Source organism: Scomber japonicus, chromosome 20 (assembly GCF_027409825.1).
Source record: "Scomber japonicus isolate fScoJap1 chromosome 20, fScoJap1.pri, whole genome shotgun sequence".
NCBI lineage: Eukaryota > Metazoa > Chordata > Actinopteri > Scombriformes > Scombridae > Scomber > Scomber japonicus.
Window position 1 is genome coordinate 4,548,915 of NC_070597.1, and position 17,606 is coordinate 4,566,520.

Here is a 17,606-nt window from a genome sequence, read left to right on the forward strand (position 1 = left end):
GTAATGACTTTATTCTCGTAAATGTACGACTTTATTCTCGTTATGACTTTATTCTCGTAAATGTACGACTTTATTCTCGTAATGACTTTATTCTCGTAAATTAAGGACTTTATTCTCGTAAATTTACGACTTTATTCTCGTAATGACTTTATTCTCGTAAATTAAGGACTTTATTCTCGTAATGACTTTATTCTCGTAAATTAAGGACTTTATTCTCATAAATTACGACTTTATTCTCGTTAATTTACGACTTTCTCATTAATTTACGACTTTATTCTCGTAATGACTTTCTCGTAAATTTACGACTTTATTCTCGTAATAGCTTTCTCGTCAATTTACGACTTTATTCTTATTAATTTACGACTTCATTCTCGTAAATTTACGACTTTATTCTCGAAGTTTGTGATTTTTTTCCCCCTCAATGTGGCCCTAATACTCCGTCGTATATTATAGTAAAGATACCATATATATTATTTATAGGTTATTATAAAATTATTTTACTAATTCAGCCCACTGGAAGTTAAATGTTCTGACACCCGTCTGTAAATTCAACCAACGACTCGTAAAACAAAAACCGTCCAACAACAGCTAATTTTTGGTCTTTTTATTTCAACTGTAATTGTCTTAACTTTTCAAGTAAAACAATGTGGAATTACAAGGGATCAAAAAAAGGAATGCAACAAATAAAAAGAGACAAATCAAAAGAAAAGAAAAAAAAAGAAGTAGTAAGACCATCACCATAAACTACCCCCCTCCTCCCCAATCCCACCCAAATCCCCCCCCCCCCCTTCAAATATTACCTTTGCTCAAAAAAATAGCTTCAACAATCCCCCCCCCCCCCCACCCAAAAACAGACCAAAAAAAAAAAAAAAGTAAAAAATCGACAATTTACAGTCATGTGGAACTGTACCAGTAATTTTATTCACATATTTTTGTCCAAGTATTTATTTTATTTATTTTTTTATACAGGAACAAAGAGCAATGATGAAGTGATGGTGACAAAAAAAGAAAAAAAAAATTAAAAATAAATCAGTTGTGTAAAATAAAAAAAAATTAATTTGGTTGCACTAACGCACAGTCGATGCTTTCGGGAGATTTTCTTTTTTTTTTTTTTTTCTTCCTTTTTTTTAAATTCATTTAATTTTTTTTATGTGTTTGGCTTTTATATAATCAGGAGAGAAGCTCATCACACCTTCCCTCCTGCTTCAGGTGCGTCAACAAGGCAATCTAAGGTACAAACCCATTTGGCCCAAAAAAGAGGCACTCACTTTATAACTTTTTTTTAACTTTTTAACTTGCCCCTTTCAAAATAAAATACATGACAAAAGTGGGTGGTTTTAAGTTTTTTTTGCCTTTTTTTTTCCTTCGGGGGGGGGGGGTGGATCTGTAGGGGGAAAAAATGATTTCTTCTTGCTTTGTGGTGTCAGTGAACGAGAAAAAAGATGATTTACTACTTTAAAAAAAAACAAAACAAAAAAAAAAAACACATTTCCGAACTGCAGAGATACATCGTGAGGTAAAAACGGGGGAAACCAATTAAATCCACTTATTTGATGTAAAAACGTATTATTACTTACACCAAACAATGTACTCCAAAAAAAGCGGAGGGCCACATTTTTTTAGGGTTTTTTTTTATATCAGATGTGCAAATGAGAAAAAAATACAAGGCTGGATTTATATTTATATATATATAAAAAAAAAAATAATAATAATAATAATTATTATAATAAATCCAAATGAACAAAAAAAAAAAGACGTGAAAAAAAAAAAAAAAAAAAAAGACAAGCTCCAGCATAGTGCAGCGAAGGTCACATTGATCCGTTCTCTTCCTTAAAAAAAAAAAAAAAAAAAAAAAAAAAAAACCCTGGAAGAAGAAGAAGAAGAAGAAATCATAAAATATGCATAACTTACCAACTGACTACAAAGAAACATATAGTCAGGGACAGCTGACGAAAACTTTTTTTTCTTTCTTTCTCTCCTCCAAAAAAAAAAAAAAATCCAACAGAAAAAAAAAACTTTTCTAAAACCTCCAACTTTTACAATACAGCTGGTCACTCAAAAAAGTTACTGTCACACAAATGACGTTTCATTTATAACCCTTACACAGAGGGCGCTGTATAATCCCATCTTAATCCAGTCTTTAAATGATTACAGTACATAATGTGAACTAACAACTTGCTTTTTATTACCTCTCTCTCTCTCTCTCTCTCTCTCTCGTCTCTTCTGCCCCCCCCCCCTCCTCCGTCACGTTGCCCCCCCCCCCACACCTTTCCTTCCTCCTCTTAAGTCTCAGCGGTTGAACTTTTACTCCACTGTACCATCGTTCTGTCTTGTTTACGGACTTTTATTTTGAAATTCTCTCTCTCTCTCTTTTTTTTTTTTTATTTAATTATTTTAAACTCTCAAGTCCGGCATCCCTGAGCCTTCCCCCCTCCTCCTCCTCCCCCCTCCTCCTCCTCCCCCTCCCCCTCCCCTCCAGCTGACAAATGGCTGAGCTGGTTTGAAGGGGATCCAGCAAAGCAGCTCCGAATTTTTTTGGGTGGGGGGGCAAAGAAAAAAAGAAAAAAAGAAAGGGAGACGGCGGCCCTAAAAGGCAGGGAGGAGGGTCTCTGGCTTGTGCAGCACTCAGTTCCTCTTAGCGTTCGTTTTTCCGAGTGCGGACAGAAGCAGCAACCTTTTTCTCGGAGGTTGTGACGTGCTCGCTCTTTTTTTTATTTTTTTTCAAACTGTGCTCTGGCGGCAAACGCTCTCGCTCTCGTGTGTTGGTTTGATGTTTTTTTTTAAAATGTAAATCCTCTCTCTCTTCCCTTTGGCACTCCGATCATGTCTTATTGTGGCGGTGTTGCCCCGACGACGAGGAGCGGGTGCTGGCCGCCGGCGATCTCGCTTGAGCCGCCGCCAACGCCGCCACGCTCCTCAGCACCCGATCCGGCGTCCCCTCCGCTCCCGAACTGCTGGTCACCACTTCCTGTTGCGAGAGCCTGTGAGACCGCCGCCGGCTGCCGCTGTTGTCCCTCCGCTGACCCTCTTCCTGTTTCTCCCTTCTGTCGCCTCGGCTCTTCCGGCGCTCCGAGCTGCGGTCTCGCTCGCTGCCGGAGGAAGTGGCTCGGGATCGGGACTCCCTGTGCTCCGTGTTTTGGGAGCTGATGCTGTGAGTCCGCTGGCTGCTGTTGCTGCTGCTTCGACTCCGGCTGCTTCGCTCGCCTCTTCGTCCGCCGCCGCCTCCGTCGCCCTCGCCGTCGCTGCTCATGCTGCTGCAGGCGCTGTGACCTCGCGACGACCCCTGCGCCTCTCCATCTCCTCCTTCCTTTCCTCTCGACGACTTCCTCCCGCTTCCTTTCTCCTCCGCTCTGTTCCTCTTGTGCTCGAGTTCCAAAGGGGGCACGAGCGACCCGGGGCATTGTCGGGTGGAGCGGGAAGCGGAGCGGCTCGACTGATTCGGCGTCGACGGTTTGCTCCCGCTAGTTTTATTATTCGTTAGCGTTAGCGAGTTATTCTGAGGAGACGCTGGAACGCTTTTACTTTTAGGCTTTTGGTTTTTATCCGAAGAGGAAGCAGCAGCAGAGGAGGAAGAGGAAGAGGAAGCAGGAGGAGGAGTCACGTTGGCTTTGGCTCCAGAGTCTCTCCGCATCGTGTGACCGGGCGTGTCCACTCGGCCTTTCATCGCCAGGAGCTTAGCCGCCGCGTTGAGGGCCGAGCACCTTTTCCCCAAAACTTCGGGCTCAGGAGGCAACGAGGGCGAGCTGTTAATCTGAGCTTTGCCGTCTTGCGAAGGTTGAGATCCGGTGGACTTCCTGGTCGTCCTGACGGAGGAGGAGTCGCTGCCGGATTCTCCGCCTGTAGACGCGTTGGCGTTGTTCGACGAGGCGTTTCTATCCGAGCCGCGGCTGTGAGCGGATTTCTTCCCTTGCCTGCTGTTGCCCCCTTTCTCCTTCTCTTGATCTTGTAGTCTGCGTTTGGCCGAGCGAGTCAACCGGTGCTCCTTCCTGCTGCCGCCGTTATCGGAGTCGGACGAGGAAGACGACGACCTGGAGCGTCTTCTCCGGGAGGAAGAAATCTCCTCTCTGCTTCCTCCTCCTCCGTCGTCGTCGTCGTCTCCTTCTCTCGTCTCCTCTCCTTCCTCTTTGCTCTCCTCCTTCCCTTCGTCCGAGGTGACGTCCGTTCGCCTCCTCTTGGCCGGGTGTCGGTTCTCGTACGTCCTCTTGTGGTGAGCGTGGCGAGTGAGCGTCGACGTTCCCGACGAGCCCGACGACGGAGAGGAGGAGCGAGCGGAGTCCTGGCTGCTCTGCCGACTCAGAGATCTCTTCTGAACGAGAGGTTTCTGATCTTCGGTAGTTTGCTCCGTCGCTCTTTGCTTAGATTCTTCTTCTTCTTCTTCTTTTTCTTTTGGAGGGGCACTTCCTGTTTTCGCTTCTCCCTCTGATGCCTCCTTTGCTTTCCTTTCAGGCGGACTCTCAACTCGTCTCCTTTTGGGCTGAGACTTTTTTCTTTCTTCCTGCTTTTCCTCCTCCTCCTCCTCCTCCTCCTCCTCTTCTTCTTTGCTCGTCTTCGCTTCATCTACTTCCATTTCCGGCTCGTCTTGAGATGCCTCCGACACCTCCTGCGTTACTTCTTTTGATCCTTTATCTGATGAAACAGTAGAAGAAGAAGAAGAAGAAGAAGAAGAAGAAGCAGATGAGGGAACCTGGAGAACCTCTTGAGGAACATCTGTCGACTCGGACTTCTGTTCTCGTTGGGAAGTAACTGGAGAGGATTTGGTGGTGGAAGTCACAAGAGGAACTGCTTTAGTCGTCGTCGTCGTCATGGAGACAGCTGTACTGGCTTGTGTGGCTGTGGGAACATTTGTGGTCTCCTCTACTGGTGTGACTGGTTTTAATGGAGGAGCTGTGGTAGTTGTTACTGGGAGGGATGGGAGGGGTGTAGGAGGTGGAGGAGGAGGAGGGGGGATGGTGACAGTCTTTTCTACAGCTGTGGTAGAAGTGAGTTTTTTAGATGGAGGTGCTGCTGCTGCTGCTGCTGCTGCTGCTGCTGCTGCTGCTGCTGGAGGCGTTACTTTAACTCCTTCTGTTGGGAGTGACGTAGGTCCTGCACTGGTCTTTGCTGGTGCTGGTGCTGTAGCGGTTAAACTGGGAGCTGCTGCTGCTGCTGCTGCTGGGGAAGGGGAAGGGGTACAGACTGGGGGAGGCGATACTTGTGCCTGTGTTCCCACTTGAGCTGTAGCTGTAGTTGTAGATGAGGAAACCGGTTTGTTCTGGACTTTGGTCGCCGTTACATTAGTCCTTACTGGGGCTGCGACCGCCGTCACCGGGGGAGGGGTAGCAGCATTTTCGGACACCGTCGGAGTCGTGTTGGTTTTAGGGTTCAATGGGTTTGCTTGGACTGGTTTGACTGGTGTTAGCATGGGGGTGGTGGTGGCGGTGGTAGATTTTGGTGGACCTGCTTGAACTGTTTTTACTGGAGTTGGGGTAGTTGTTGCTGTAGTGGGGGTAGATGTTGAGGAGGCAGCTGGGGTGGAGGATAGGGTAGCTGGGGTAATTGGGGTAGATCTTATGGGACCTGGGGTTGATGCTGCAGCAGCTGGGGTAGATGCTGCAGTAGCTGGGGTAGATGTTACCGTAGTTAGGGTAGATGTTACAGGAGCTGGGCAGGAAGTTACGGTAGTTGGGGTAGACTTTACGGTAGCTGGGGTAGATGCTGCAGCAGCTGGGGTAGATGCTGGGGTAGATGCTGCAGGTGCAAGAGAAGGGGATTTCGGCACTTCCTTCACCGCAGTAGTTTTAGGTGTTGTGACTGCTGGTGTAGCGCTCGCTGGTTTTGATGTCACGGCAGTCGGGGTTGATGTGATTTGGGTGATTTTGGGGGCAGGGGCAGATGCTGGAGCCCCTTCGACAGCTGGGGTAGAAGACTTGGGGGTGGTGGTGATGGTGGTGGTAGCAGCTGGTCTGGCAACTGAGGTGTTTTTGGCAGATTCGGGGGAAACTGAAGGTTTTGGCTCGACGGGAGTTTTAGGAGCAGTTGAAACCACAAGTGTTGGTTTTATATTGGGAGGAGTAGAAGAAGAGATGATGGTGGTGGTGGTGGTGGTGGTGACAGGTGGGGACGGGGAGGGGGTTGTGGGGGTTTTAGGGGTTCCTCCAGTGACCGGGGGTGCAGACGAAACCTGGGTTGATAGAGTATCTGGAGCTGGACTAACAATACTGGTAGCTGGGGCTGATGTGGACACAGGCACAGGAAGGGGTGAAGGTGCAGAGAGTGCTTGGACCGAAGCTGAATTTAAGGTGGAAGTTTGACCCGCTTGAGTTTTTGTTGCCGAGTCCTGAACCGGAGCTGGAGGAGGGTCCGAAACCTCCATGTTGGTGTCCGTTTCGGTGTCAGCTTTGATAGACTGGGGGGCCGGACTAGCTATGTGGGTCTCTGTAGAGGGAGATGAGACTGTCGGCTCTGTGCTAGTGTCAGTTTTTGATAAACTAGATACGTCAGTAGTGGTGGTGGTGGTGGTGGTCTCTGTTTTAGAGTTCAGTCCTTCACAAACAGCGTCTGACATCGTCGTCGAGTCTTTGCGGGGTCGACCCCTCTTACGTTTCGGGGATAGGGGCGGTTTCCCCTCCTCCGTCGGCGATGTGGGTTGCGGGGAAACAGCTGATGTGCTTTCAGGCTCAGGTAATTTATGGGGAGTCTTAGGGGGCCGGCCCCTCTTTCTTTTCAAGGGTGTCGCAAAGGAGTTCACGCTGGACTCCGTGGAGGTTGAGGAGGGGTCTTTGCCCGGCGTCGAGTCTGTTCTTTTGGGCTGGTTTGCCCCTCGTCCCCTCCCCAGGTGCAGCTGCTGCTCTCCCAGCTGAGCGGCCATGCGGGATTCTGTTTCCAGCCGGCGGCGAACGGGGAGGTTCCTCAGCACGGGCATGTCGGGCGAGAGGTGGGGCGGGGAGTACGGGGGGTAACCTCTGACGGGCTGCGGCGGGGGCACGGAGGGGCTCGGGGTAGAGTCTTGGTCCTGAGGAGATTTGGTAACAGTACTTTTAGGTTTGTTGTCGGGGCTCGGCGAGGCGCTGTCTTTGTTGGACTCGTTGATGAACCCGGCGGCGGCGGCGTTCTCCTCCGCCGTCGTCTCCTCCGAGGAACCGCCGGTGCCGCTCCCTCGCCTCTTCCTCCTCCTCGGCTCTTTGTCCTCCACCACGGTGACCAGACGCCCCGGGAGCTTCCGCAGGACTTTAGCCGACGGCGAATCCTCCACCAAACCCCGCAGGACTTCGTTATCCGCCGACTGACGCTTGCGAGGCGACCTGGAGCTGGTGGAAGGCGGAGACATGGCGCTTTGGTCTTTGCTGCTGTCGTCGTCTTTTGCCTGAAGCTCCGCCGGGCCGCCGGACTCCAGCGAGGACTCCGACACCCTCCTCTCGTTCGGCGTCTCCCCCTCTTTCTCCTCTCTGCTGGTTTTAGAGTTCTTGCTCTCCGTCTCCCCGCCGCTGGGTTGTTTCCCTCCGGGGGGAGAAGCTGTCGGAGGGGAAGGCACTGGACTGGGATGGGAGCGGTTCGGCGGAGTCCTGGTTTTGATGGTTTGGTGATCTCTGGCAGGCGATGACGCTTTTGAGGATTTGGAGGAGGAGGAGGAGGAGTCTTGGAGCTTCGCTGACGACGAGGAGGTTTTTTGATGATCCGTACGGGACGGGGTGGCAGACACAGCGGGGGCGTCTTTGGCGGCTCCTCGTCCTCGTAGACCGAAGCGGAGTCTTTCAGGCACTTCTCTCGGCGTTGTCGAAGCGGGCGGCTCGGGCTCGGTTTCGGGCGACGCTCCTCGCAGCCGGCCGCTCGTCCTCGTGGAGGTGACGATCTTTTCTTTGTCCTTGGGTTTGCGGCCTCGGCGGGACGGAGTCGGCTGAGCGGGCTCCGCGGAAGCCGGCGATGATAAGAACTCGTCGTTGTCGTCGTCGGAGGAGGCGTGGAGCTTCAGGCCTTCCTCTTTGGCCTGGTCCAGACCTTTCCTGGCAGCCTCCACCTGCTCCTGAACACACAGACAGAGAGAGACCAGAATATTACACTCATGAAGTTACAGACGTTTATCCAACAGACGCATATAAGGTCTGAACCGTTAAATAATTGAGAGGATCTAAAGTGAAGTGAAGTGAAGATGGCGTCTTACCTCAGCTTGTTTCAACTCTTCTTTGCAAACGTCTTCTAATGAGGCTTCCAGGAAGTTCATGGCGTAACGTTCAATGGGAGTGAGCTGGAGATTAGATAGGGAGACATTATGAGTTTATATAATTATAACTCAGCATAAACCAACTACATAGTTATAATAATGTTTAGTACAATTCTCAGAAGCCACAATAAGATATTATTAGTGCTGGGCGGTATGACCAAAAATGTATATCACAGTATTTTTCAAAATAAAAGCGGTTTCACGGTATTTTTTTGTCATGCATAATCAGCTGTTCACAACATCTTCTACTAGTTGAGAGGGGAACTACTACTCTACTGCAGTAGATTCATTTAGGATGGATTATTTTACTGTCATGATGAGTCAATATTAGTAATATCATGGCTGCCAACACTTCCTGTTTCTCCCGTATTTTAGACTCATCTCCCGTTTTGTCTTTTCTCCCGGGAATCTCCCGTAATTTACAGCCCCAACTTTGTTTGTTAATGATAATAAGAAGAGCACAATAACAAAGGTTTTATTTTGAAAAGCTTAGACAGGAAGCCACTGAGTTTCTAGCCTGCGTCAGACGATGCTGAGTTTACTGACGAATTATTAAAAACCAGGATGTGATGCGTGAACTATCGTCATGGTAACTCGTTCGGCAGGCAAACATCTTCTGCTGTTTGTTGAGCGGCAGGAAGCGCAACACTGAAAAGGGTCCCGCCTGAAACAGAGTCATGCGGCACAGTGTTCCTAACGTTGTGTAATGAAATACACCGGTATGACGGTACATTAAAAATTCATATCATAACAAAAATCTGCACCGGTATTCTGTGTGAACCGGTAAACCACCCAGCACTAGACAGAGAAGCCAAATAAGAGCTCAAAATCAATATTTCATCCTGAATTTCAAAGACTCCATCAGCTCCAGAGCTTCGTGATGAGTTACCTGTTCCACCAGAGCAGCTATTTCCTGCTCGGCCTTGGAGAGCTCCTCCACTTCCTCCTGCTCCCCTCCGTCGTCCAGCGGTATGTTCTCGTTAAACTCCGCCAGCTCCGCCACTTGCTCCGCTTTGGCCTGAGAGGCGGCTACGATGTCCTCCTCGTCCTCCGCTCGACACAGAGCCTGAAACACACCGAGATCATCATCATCATCATCATCATCATCTGAATATCAATCACTGTCCAGACGTGATGTGGCTGATTAATGTTATTATAAACCCAGTAGAGCTCTGAGATCTATTGATTCAGGTCAGATAGTTGAGCCCAGAGCTCTGAGATCTACTGATTCAGGTCAGATAGTTGAGCCCAGAGTTCTGAGATCTACTGATTCAGGTCAGATAGTAGAGCCCAGAGTTCAGAGATCTACCGATTCAGGTCAGATAGATGAGCCCAGAGTTCAGAGATCTACCGATTCAGGTCAGATAGTTGAGCCCAGAGCTCTGAGATCTACTGATTCAGGTCAGATAGTAGAGCCCAGAGTTCAGAGATCTACCGATTCAGGTCAGATAGATGAGCCCAGAGTTCAGAGATCTACCGATTCAGGTCAGATAGATGAGCCCAGAGTTCAAACTAAACATGATGAAGCAGCTTTTTACACAACTGGAACAAACTACCAGCAGAACTGAAATCATTTTTAAATCCAGGATAAAAACATTTCTCTTCTCCTGAGCTGCTGATGATTGAGCTCTTTTAAAGCACTTTACATTTTAATATTATATACATAAATATTTAGACACACATGGATCATCGGCTAATACATTGATATCATTTTTTTGCAGCTTAATATCAGTATCAGCCCCTAAAATCCAGTATTGGTCGGGCGTTATTAAATATATAATATATATAAATAAAACTGTGTATGATGAGACGAACCTGCTCCAGGATGGTGGTGCTCTGTTTGTTAACCGTCTCTTCCTCCTCAGCGTGCGGCACCGCCAGCTCCACCGCCATCTCTCTCTTCTCTCCGTCGTTCATATCAAACAGCTCTCGGATGGTTTGCTGAACAACAAAAGAACAAAAGACATGAATGAAACACTGCTCCCCTGCCCCCCCCCCTTTAATGCCCCCCCCCCCCTCCTCGACATCACTGCATCAACACATTAAACAGGACTGATTATGATGCTAATGATGTCGTTAATTAGAAAATGTTATAAAGTCAACAGACGTCAAGAGATATTTATTTAATTAGAAGAGAGAAAACAGCAGAGTGATTAACCCTCCTGTTGTCCTCAGGTCAAGAAAGGACAGGAGGGAGGAAGGAAGGAAGGAAGGAGGATGGAAAGGAGTAAGGAGAGAAGGAAGGAAGGTAGGAAGGAAAGAAGGAATGAGGGAGGAAGGAAGGAAGTGAGGAAAGAAGTATGGAAGGAAGGAATGAGGAAGGAAAGAAGGAAGGAAGGAATGAGGAAAGGAAGGAAAGGAGGGAGGGAGGGAGGGAGGAAGGAATGAGGAAAGGAAGGAAAGGAGGTAGGGAGGAAGGAAGGAAGGAAGGAATGAGGAAGGGAAGGAAGGAAGGAAGGGAGGAAGTGAGGAAAAAAGTATGGAAGGAGGGGAAGAACGAAGGAAAAATTAAAGAAGGAGGAAGGAAAGAAGGAGCAGTCAAAAGAAAGATGGGGTCAATTTGACCCGGGAGGACAACAGTCATTATCAAACACTTCATATAAATATAAATAATTAGCGTATTTCTGTGAGTTCGAACCTGTTTGAAGAAGGCCGTGGTGAAGTTTCCTCCCTCGATCGCCATATCTCCCAGCATCCTCTTCTGGTTGGCTTTCTTTAAAATGTTCTCCTCCACGGTGCGTTCACTGATCAGCCTGAAGACGGGAAGACAAGACAACATGATGAGTTTTATTGGAGTCATGTTGCAGCAGAGCAGAGCTGCGACCGTTGCATTGATTGCAGATGACTTGTGTTTTATCGGAGGGAGGAAGGAGGTAAGGAAGGAAGGAAGGAAGGAAAGAAGGAAGAAAGGAAGGGAGGAAGGAAGGAAGGAAAGAAGGAAAGAAGGAAAGAAGGAAAGAAGGAAGGAAGGAAGGAAGGAAGGAAGGAACGAAGGAAGGAAGGAAGGAAGGAAGGAAAGAAAGAAGGAAGAAAGGAAGAAGGAAGGAAAGGAGGGAACTGGCCCACCGAGGGGTCCAATTGGGCCCACTTTCCTTCCTGTCTTTTTTCCTTCCTTCCTTCCTTCCTTCCTTCCACTTGTCCTTTCGTCCTTCTCCTTTTCCTTCCTCCCTCCCTTCCTTCCATCCATCCATCCATCCATCCATCTTTCCTTCCTTCCTTCCTTCCTCCCTTCCTTCCTTCCATCCATCTTTCCTTCCTTCCTTCCTCCCTCCCTCCCTTTCTTCCTTCTCCTTCCTTCCTCCCTCCCTTTCTTCCATCTTTCCTTCCTTCATTCCTTCCTCCCTTCCATCTTTCCTTCCTTCATTCCTTCCTCCCTTTCATCTTTCCTTCCTTCATTCCTTCCTCCCTTTCATCTTTCCTTCCACTTGTCTGTCCTTCCTCCCTTTCATCTTTCCTTCCACTTGTCTGTCCTTCCTTCCTTCCATCTTTCCTTCCTTCATTCCTTCCTCCCTTTCATCTTTCCTTCCACTTGTCTGTCCTTCCTTCCTTCCATCTTTCCTTCCTTCCTTTTTAATGACCCGGCCCACATTAGATCAAATTGGGAGGTTTGTGGCCCTTTATTGAAAATGAGTTTGACACCTCTGCCTTAGACCCTCGATTTGAGTAACTGCCCCCCTCCAAGAAACCCTTAAAAGAATAAAAGGCCGAGTCTCTTTATCTAAAAGCCCTCTCTGAGCCGTCACCTGTAGATGTGGACGTCTCGTGTCTGACCGATTCGGTGGCAGCGGTCCTGAGCCTGAGCATCCATGGTCGGGTTCCAGTCGCTGTCGTAGAAGACCACCGTGTCGGCTCCCGTCAGGTTCACCCCGACGCCTCCGCTACGAGTCGACAGGATGAAGCAGAAGATCCGACGGTCGGCGTTGAAGCGCTCCATGAGAGCCTGAAGGAGGGAAGAAGGAGAAGAGAGAAGGAGACATTTAGTATTTTTGTTGGTTTTATATCATTTTTTTTTTTAAACCAAAAGTAAGACTGAATGCTCCTGAAAATGTCAAATGGTGTAACCACAAAAGAATGATAAATATTAACCCTCCTGTCGTCCTCAAGTCAAGGAAGGAAGTTAGGAAGGGAGGAAGAAGGAAGGAAGGGACGAAGAAGGAAGGAAATGAGGGAAGGAGGGAAGGAAGGAAGGAGGGAAATGAGGGAGGAAGGAAGTTAGGAAGGGAGAAAGGAAGGAAGGAAATGAGGGAGGAAGGAAGGAAAGGAGGGAGGGAGGGAGGAAGGAAGGAAATGAGGGAAGGAGAGAAGGAAGGAAGGAAAGGAGGGAGGAAGAAAGGAGGAAAGAAGGAAAGGAGGGAGGGAGGAGGGAAGGAAGGAAAGGAGGGAGGGAGGAGGGAAGGAAGGAAAGGAGGGAGGGAGGGAGGGAGGGAGGGAGGGAGGAAAGGAAGGAAGGAAGGAAGGAAGGTGAGAAGGTAAGAAGGAAGGAAGGGAGGAAGGAGGGAAGGAAGGAAAGGAGGGAGGGAGGAGGGAAGGAAGGAAAGGAGGGAGGGAGGGAGGGAGGGAGGGAGGAAAGGAAGGAAGGAAGGAAGGAAGGTAAGAAGGAAGGAAGGGAGGAAGGAGGGAAGGAAGGAAAGGAGGGAGGGAGGGAGGGAGGGAGGAAAGGAAAGGAAGGAAGGAAGGAAGGAAGGAAGGAAGGAAAGGAAAGGAAGGAAGGAAGGAAGGAAGGAAGGAAGGAAGGAAGGAAGGAAGGAACAGTCAAAACAGACGGGGTCAATTTGACCCGGAAGGACGACACAAAGTGTATTTAAGTGGACTTATACTAATAATGTAAATGTGTCCTGATCTCCATGGTTACCCAGATGAAATGTAATATTTAGAACAATTGTATTCCATTAGCTTTATTTAATATAAAAGTTATAATGTAAGATCATGCCAAACTAGTTGATATGGTGTTAGGTAGGAAGGAAGGAAGGAAGGAAGGAAGGAAGGAAGGAAGGAAGGAAGGAAGGAAGGATGTAAGATCATGCCAAACTAGTTGATATGCTGTTTTATTGACTATTTACTGTTTTTAAGCAACGTTGAATTATTTGGTACAAAGTTTTTATGGTTACACCACTTAGACATTTTTACCATAATCCTCTAATATATTCTCTCTAAATGGATTAAAAGCAGAAATTTGATGCTGGGTCCACAAAAAAAGGATGTGTGCAAGTTATTCATACGTTTATTTTCACATTTTAACTCCTTTAAATTTAAACTAAAGCACTATTTGACATCACTGACCTGTCTTTGCTCCACGCGCGTGCTGCCGTCCAGGCGGAGGTAGATGTGTCCGTGGTAGTTGAGGAACTGCTCCAACACATCTAACATGCGGGTCATCTGAGTGAAGATCAATACTCTGTGTCCGCCCGTCTTCAGCTTCCTCAGCAGAGTGTGGAGCGTCTGCAGCTTTCCTGATATCAGAGGAACAATCACAGGATATTTAATAAAAGATAATAAAAAAGGAAAGGAACTAAATAACCTCCACCCTCTGATCAATAAATGTGATTAAAGCTTGATTCATGTCTCAGAGAGCAGAGAGACTAAATATCTCCTATCACACAATATCATGTCCTATTTTACCTCATCCTCGAGTCAAGGAAGGAAGGAAAGAAGGAAGGAAGGGAGGAAGAAGCCTTCTTTCCTTCCTTTCTCCCTCCCTCTCTCCCTCTTACCTTCCTTCCTTCCTTATTTCCTCTGTCCTTCCTTCTTCATCCCTTCCTTCCTCCCTCCCTCTCTCCCTTCCTTCCTTCTTCCTCCCTCCCTCCCTCCTTCCTCCCTCCTCTTCCTTCCTTCGCTCGCTCCTTTCCTTCCTTCCTTCGCTCCTTTCCTTCCTTCCTTCGCTCGCTCCTTTCCTTCCTTCCTTCCTTCGCTCGCTCGTTTCCTTCCTCCTCCCTCTTTTCCTTCCTCCTCCCTCCTTTCCTTTCCTTTCCTTTCCTTCCTCCTCCCTCCTTCCCTTCCTCCCTCCTTTCCTTTCCTTCCTCCTCCCTCCTTTCCTTTCCTTTCCTTCCTCCCTTCTTACTCCCTCCCTCCCTCCCTCCCTCCCTTCCTTGACTCGAGGACAACAGGAGAGTTAACTAAAAGACAAATTTGTAGCACCTACCCACAAGTAATCACATTTCTGTTTTTACAGCATGTGACAGTATTTAAGGGTTAAATCAGACCATCTTTCCACCTTTAGTGTCAAATCTTCATCTTTCCAACTCACCACAGTCGTACTGGATGAGCCTCAGATCCGGGAACTGGGTCCTCATGTAACACTGGATGCGGTGGAGATTCCCAGTGAGCGGAGCGAGCTGCGTGGCGAGCATCGACGAGAACACCGCCTGCTTGTGGCTCAGAGACGGAGGAGGGTGGCAGCAGTGCATCGAGATCTGAGGAGCCTCTACCGGGGGAATCGCAAATGTATACCTAAAAAAAAAAAAAAAAAAGCACAAAAAAACATCATTATGACATCATTCCCCTCTTATAAAGAAGCTGCTGTGGTATCCATGGTTACTATAGTTAACGAAAAGTAAAACTCGCAATGAAAAAATAATTAACCCTCCTGTCCTGTCCTCAAGTCAAGGAAGGAAGGGAGGAAGAAGGAAGGAAAGGAGGAAGGGAAGAAAGGAGGTGAGGAAGGAAGGAAGGGAGGGAGGGAGGGAGGGAGGAAGGAAAGGAGGGAGGAAGGAAGGAAGAAAGGAAGGGAGGGAGGGAGGAAGAAGGAAGGAAAGGAGGGAGGGAGGAAGGTACGGAGGAAGGAAGTAGGGAAAAAAGGAAGAAAGGAAGGAAGGGAGGAAAGGGGGATGGAGAGAGGAAAGAGAGAGGAAGGAAAGGAGGGAGAAAGGAAGGAGGGAAGAAAGAAAGGAAGGAAGGACTGAAGGAAGGAAGGAAAGGGGGATGGAGAGAGGAAAGAGAGAGGAAGGAAAGAAAGAGAGAAGGGAGGAAGGAGGGAGGAAAGAGAGGAAGGAAAGAAGGAGAGAAGGAAAGAAGGAGGGAGGAAAGACGGAACAGTGGAAACTTCTAAAATCACTTGTTAAACTCACTAAAACTAAAAACTGAAAGAAAATTTCTAAACTATAATAATAACCCCTTGGTGGTATCCATGGCAACCAAATCCTCTCACCTGTCAATCATGTCGGTGAGCAGCTCCAGCCGCTCCTCGATGCTGTTTATCGCCTCTCGGACGCAGCGGCTCTGGAACCAGTAGTCGTATTTGTTCTGCCACTGGGAGAACAGACAGCTGCTGTGACCCGACCGCCTCCACTCGCCCCGCGGGTCGATGGCGGCCGGCGACGGGCGAGGACCCGGCAGGAACGTCAGGAAGTCTAAACACCTCCTTGCCGTAGACGGGTTTGGCGGCGCAGTGGTGCTCGTTGACTCGGTGGATGAAGTCCAGTTTGCTGAGGCGCTGCTGCTTCTCGCTGTCGGCCAGCCAGGACTGATGAGAGGAGAAGAAGAAGAGAAGAGTTAAATATAAAAGAGAAAAGAAGAGAAGACTTATATAAAAAGGAGAGAAAGAGTTAAATATATATAAAAAGAGAGAAACTGCATCTATCATGTTTGAAACTGTTGTAAAAGGGAGAGAAGAAGTAGCTTTAGAGCTTCTTTCTTTCTTTCCTCCCCCCTACCTTCCTTCTTTCCTCTGTCCTCCTTTCCTTCCTCCCTCCCCCCCTCCTTCCTTCCTTCTTTCCTTTCCTCCCTCCTTTCCTTCCTTCCTTCTTTCCTTTCCTTCCCTTCCGTCCTTCCTTCCACCTTCCCTCCCTCCCTCCTCCCTTCCCACCTTTCATTTCTTCCTTCCTCCCTCCATTCCTTCCTTCTTCCTCCCTCCTTTCCTTCCTTCTTCCTCCCTCCTTTCCTTCCTTCTTCCTCCCTCCTTTCCTTCCTTCTTTCCTCTGTCCTTCCGTCCTTCCTTCCTTCCCTCCTTTCCTTCTCCTCCCCTTCTTCCTCCCTCCCTCCCTTCTTCCTCCCTCCTTCCTTCCTTCCTTCTTCATCCCTTCCTTCGCTCCTTTCCTTTTGATTTATATGAAAGGCGCTGCATAAATACAGTTTAATTGATTAAAGTCTATTTATAGTGAGTATAATTTGTTTTTCCCCCCTCTGTGTGTCTAAATGTCCAACCAACCACACATCCGCCTTTATTTAATGCTATAACTGAGTCTACTGTATGGTTAAAAGCTTCATCCTGTCTCATGTCTCACTACCTTAAAATAACCAGTTACACCCTGTTCTTCAATATTAAAAAAAAGGGTCAATCAGCTCTTAAAAAGTTGCAGTTGAGTTTTTTCTGCTGCAGAGGAAATAAATTCATGACATAATGGAAACGAGTCCGAAGCGTCTTCACAGCAGAAAGGACGATGGACTAAATCTGTCAAACTGTCAGTTAAAGCTGTGGCAGATGATGAGGAGCACAAAGTAAAAAAAAAGGAAGGAAGGGAGGGAGGAAGGGAGGGAGGGAGGGAGGGAGAAGGAAGGAAAGGAGGGAGGGAGGGAGAAGGAAGGAAAGGAGGGAGGAAGGAAGGGAGGGAAGAAAGGAAGGAAGGGAGGGAGAGAGGAAGAAGGAAGGAAAGGAGGGAGGGAGGAAAGTAGGTAGGGAGGGAGGAAGGAAGGACTGAAGGAAGGAAGGAAAGGGGGGATGGAGGGAGGAAAGAGAGAGGAAGAAGGAAGGAAAGAAAGGAGGGAGGGAGGGAGGAAGAAGGAAGGAAAGGAGGAAGGAAGGAAGGACTGAAGGAAGGAAGGAAGGAAAGGGGGATGGAGGGAGGAAAGAGAGGGGAAGGAAAGAAAGAAAGAGAGAAGGAAGGAAGGAAAGGAGGGTGGAGGAGGAAAGAGAGAGAAGAAGGGAGGAAGGAAAGGGGGATGGAGGGAGGAAGGAAAGGAGGGAGGAAGGTAGGTAGGGAGGAAGGAAGGAAAGGGGGATGGAGGGAGGAAAGAGAGAAGGAAGGAAGGAGGAAGAAGTCTGAAAACTGCCGGAGGAAATAATTTTGACCTCTTCCAAAGACTCTGACGGGAGTGTGCAGCTAAACATCTTTAATGTGTTTCATATTCAGGCCTAAAAAATGATTCCTCACCATGTGGAAAGGAGAGCGAGGAGGCGGACGAGGCACTTTCCGGGGTGGAGGGAAGGATTTAGCAGCGATGCTCGGCTTCGACTTTGCTGCAGCCGGAGTTTGACTGCTGCTGCTGCTGCTGGTGTCACGAGACGCTGACTTAGACGCTGAAGACGAGGTCGTCACCTGAGCTGGAGCTGAAGAGAAGAAAGAGAAGAAGAGAAGACATGTTGGAAATGAGACTAATTTAAAAGGAGGAGGTTACTTTCCTTAAAACAAGAGGAAACAGGATGTCTAGCGGTGTAAGGGTCAGTGATAAATGAGTTGGCAAGATGAGCAAATCA

At 48.1% G+C, this 17,606-nt stretch overlaps 1 protein-coding gene across 1 annotated transcript in view; it reads right to left on the reverse strand.

Moving 5' to 3' along the window:
• Positions 1-2,821: 2,821 nt before the first annotated feature.
• The window catches only part of srcap (Snf2-related CREBBP activator protein), a 48,067-nt gene continuing 33,282 nt past the window's right edge, over positions 2,822-17,606 (reverse strand). Inside the window, 17 exon segments of the mRNA XM_053341886.1 lie at positions 2,822-3,496; positions 3,602-4,028; positions 4,167-4,285; positions 4,562-4,968; positions 5,060-5,251; positions 5,456-5,727; positions 5,907-7,999; positions 8,138-8,221; positions 9,087-9,263; positions 10,013-10,138; positions 10,836-10,950; positions 11,941-12,137; positions 13,478-13,647; positions 14,442-14,644; positions 15,342-15,656; positions 17,284-17,368; positions 17,403-17,459. Coding sequence (XP_053197861.1) covers positions 2,822-3,496; positions 3,602-4,028; positions 4,167-4,285; positions 4,562-4,968; positions 5,060-5,251; positions 5,456-5,727; positions 5,907-7,999; positions 8,138-8,221; positions 9,087-9,263; positions 10,013-10,138; positions 10,836-10,950; positions 11,941-12,137; positions 13,478-13,647; positions 14,442-14,644; positions 15,342-15,656; positions 17,284-17,368; positions 17,403-17,459 — 5,714 coding nt within the window.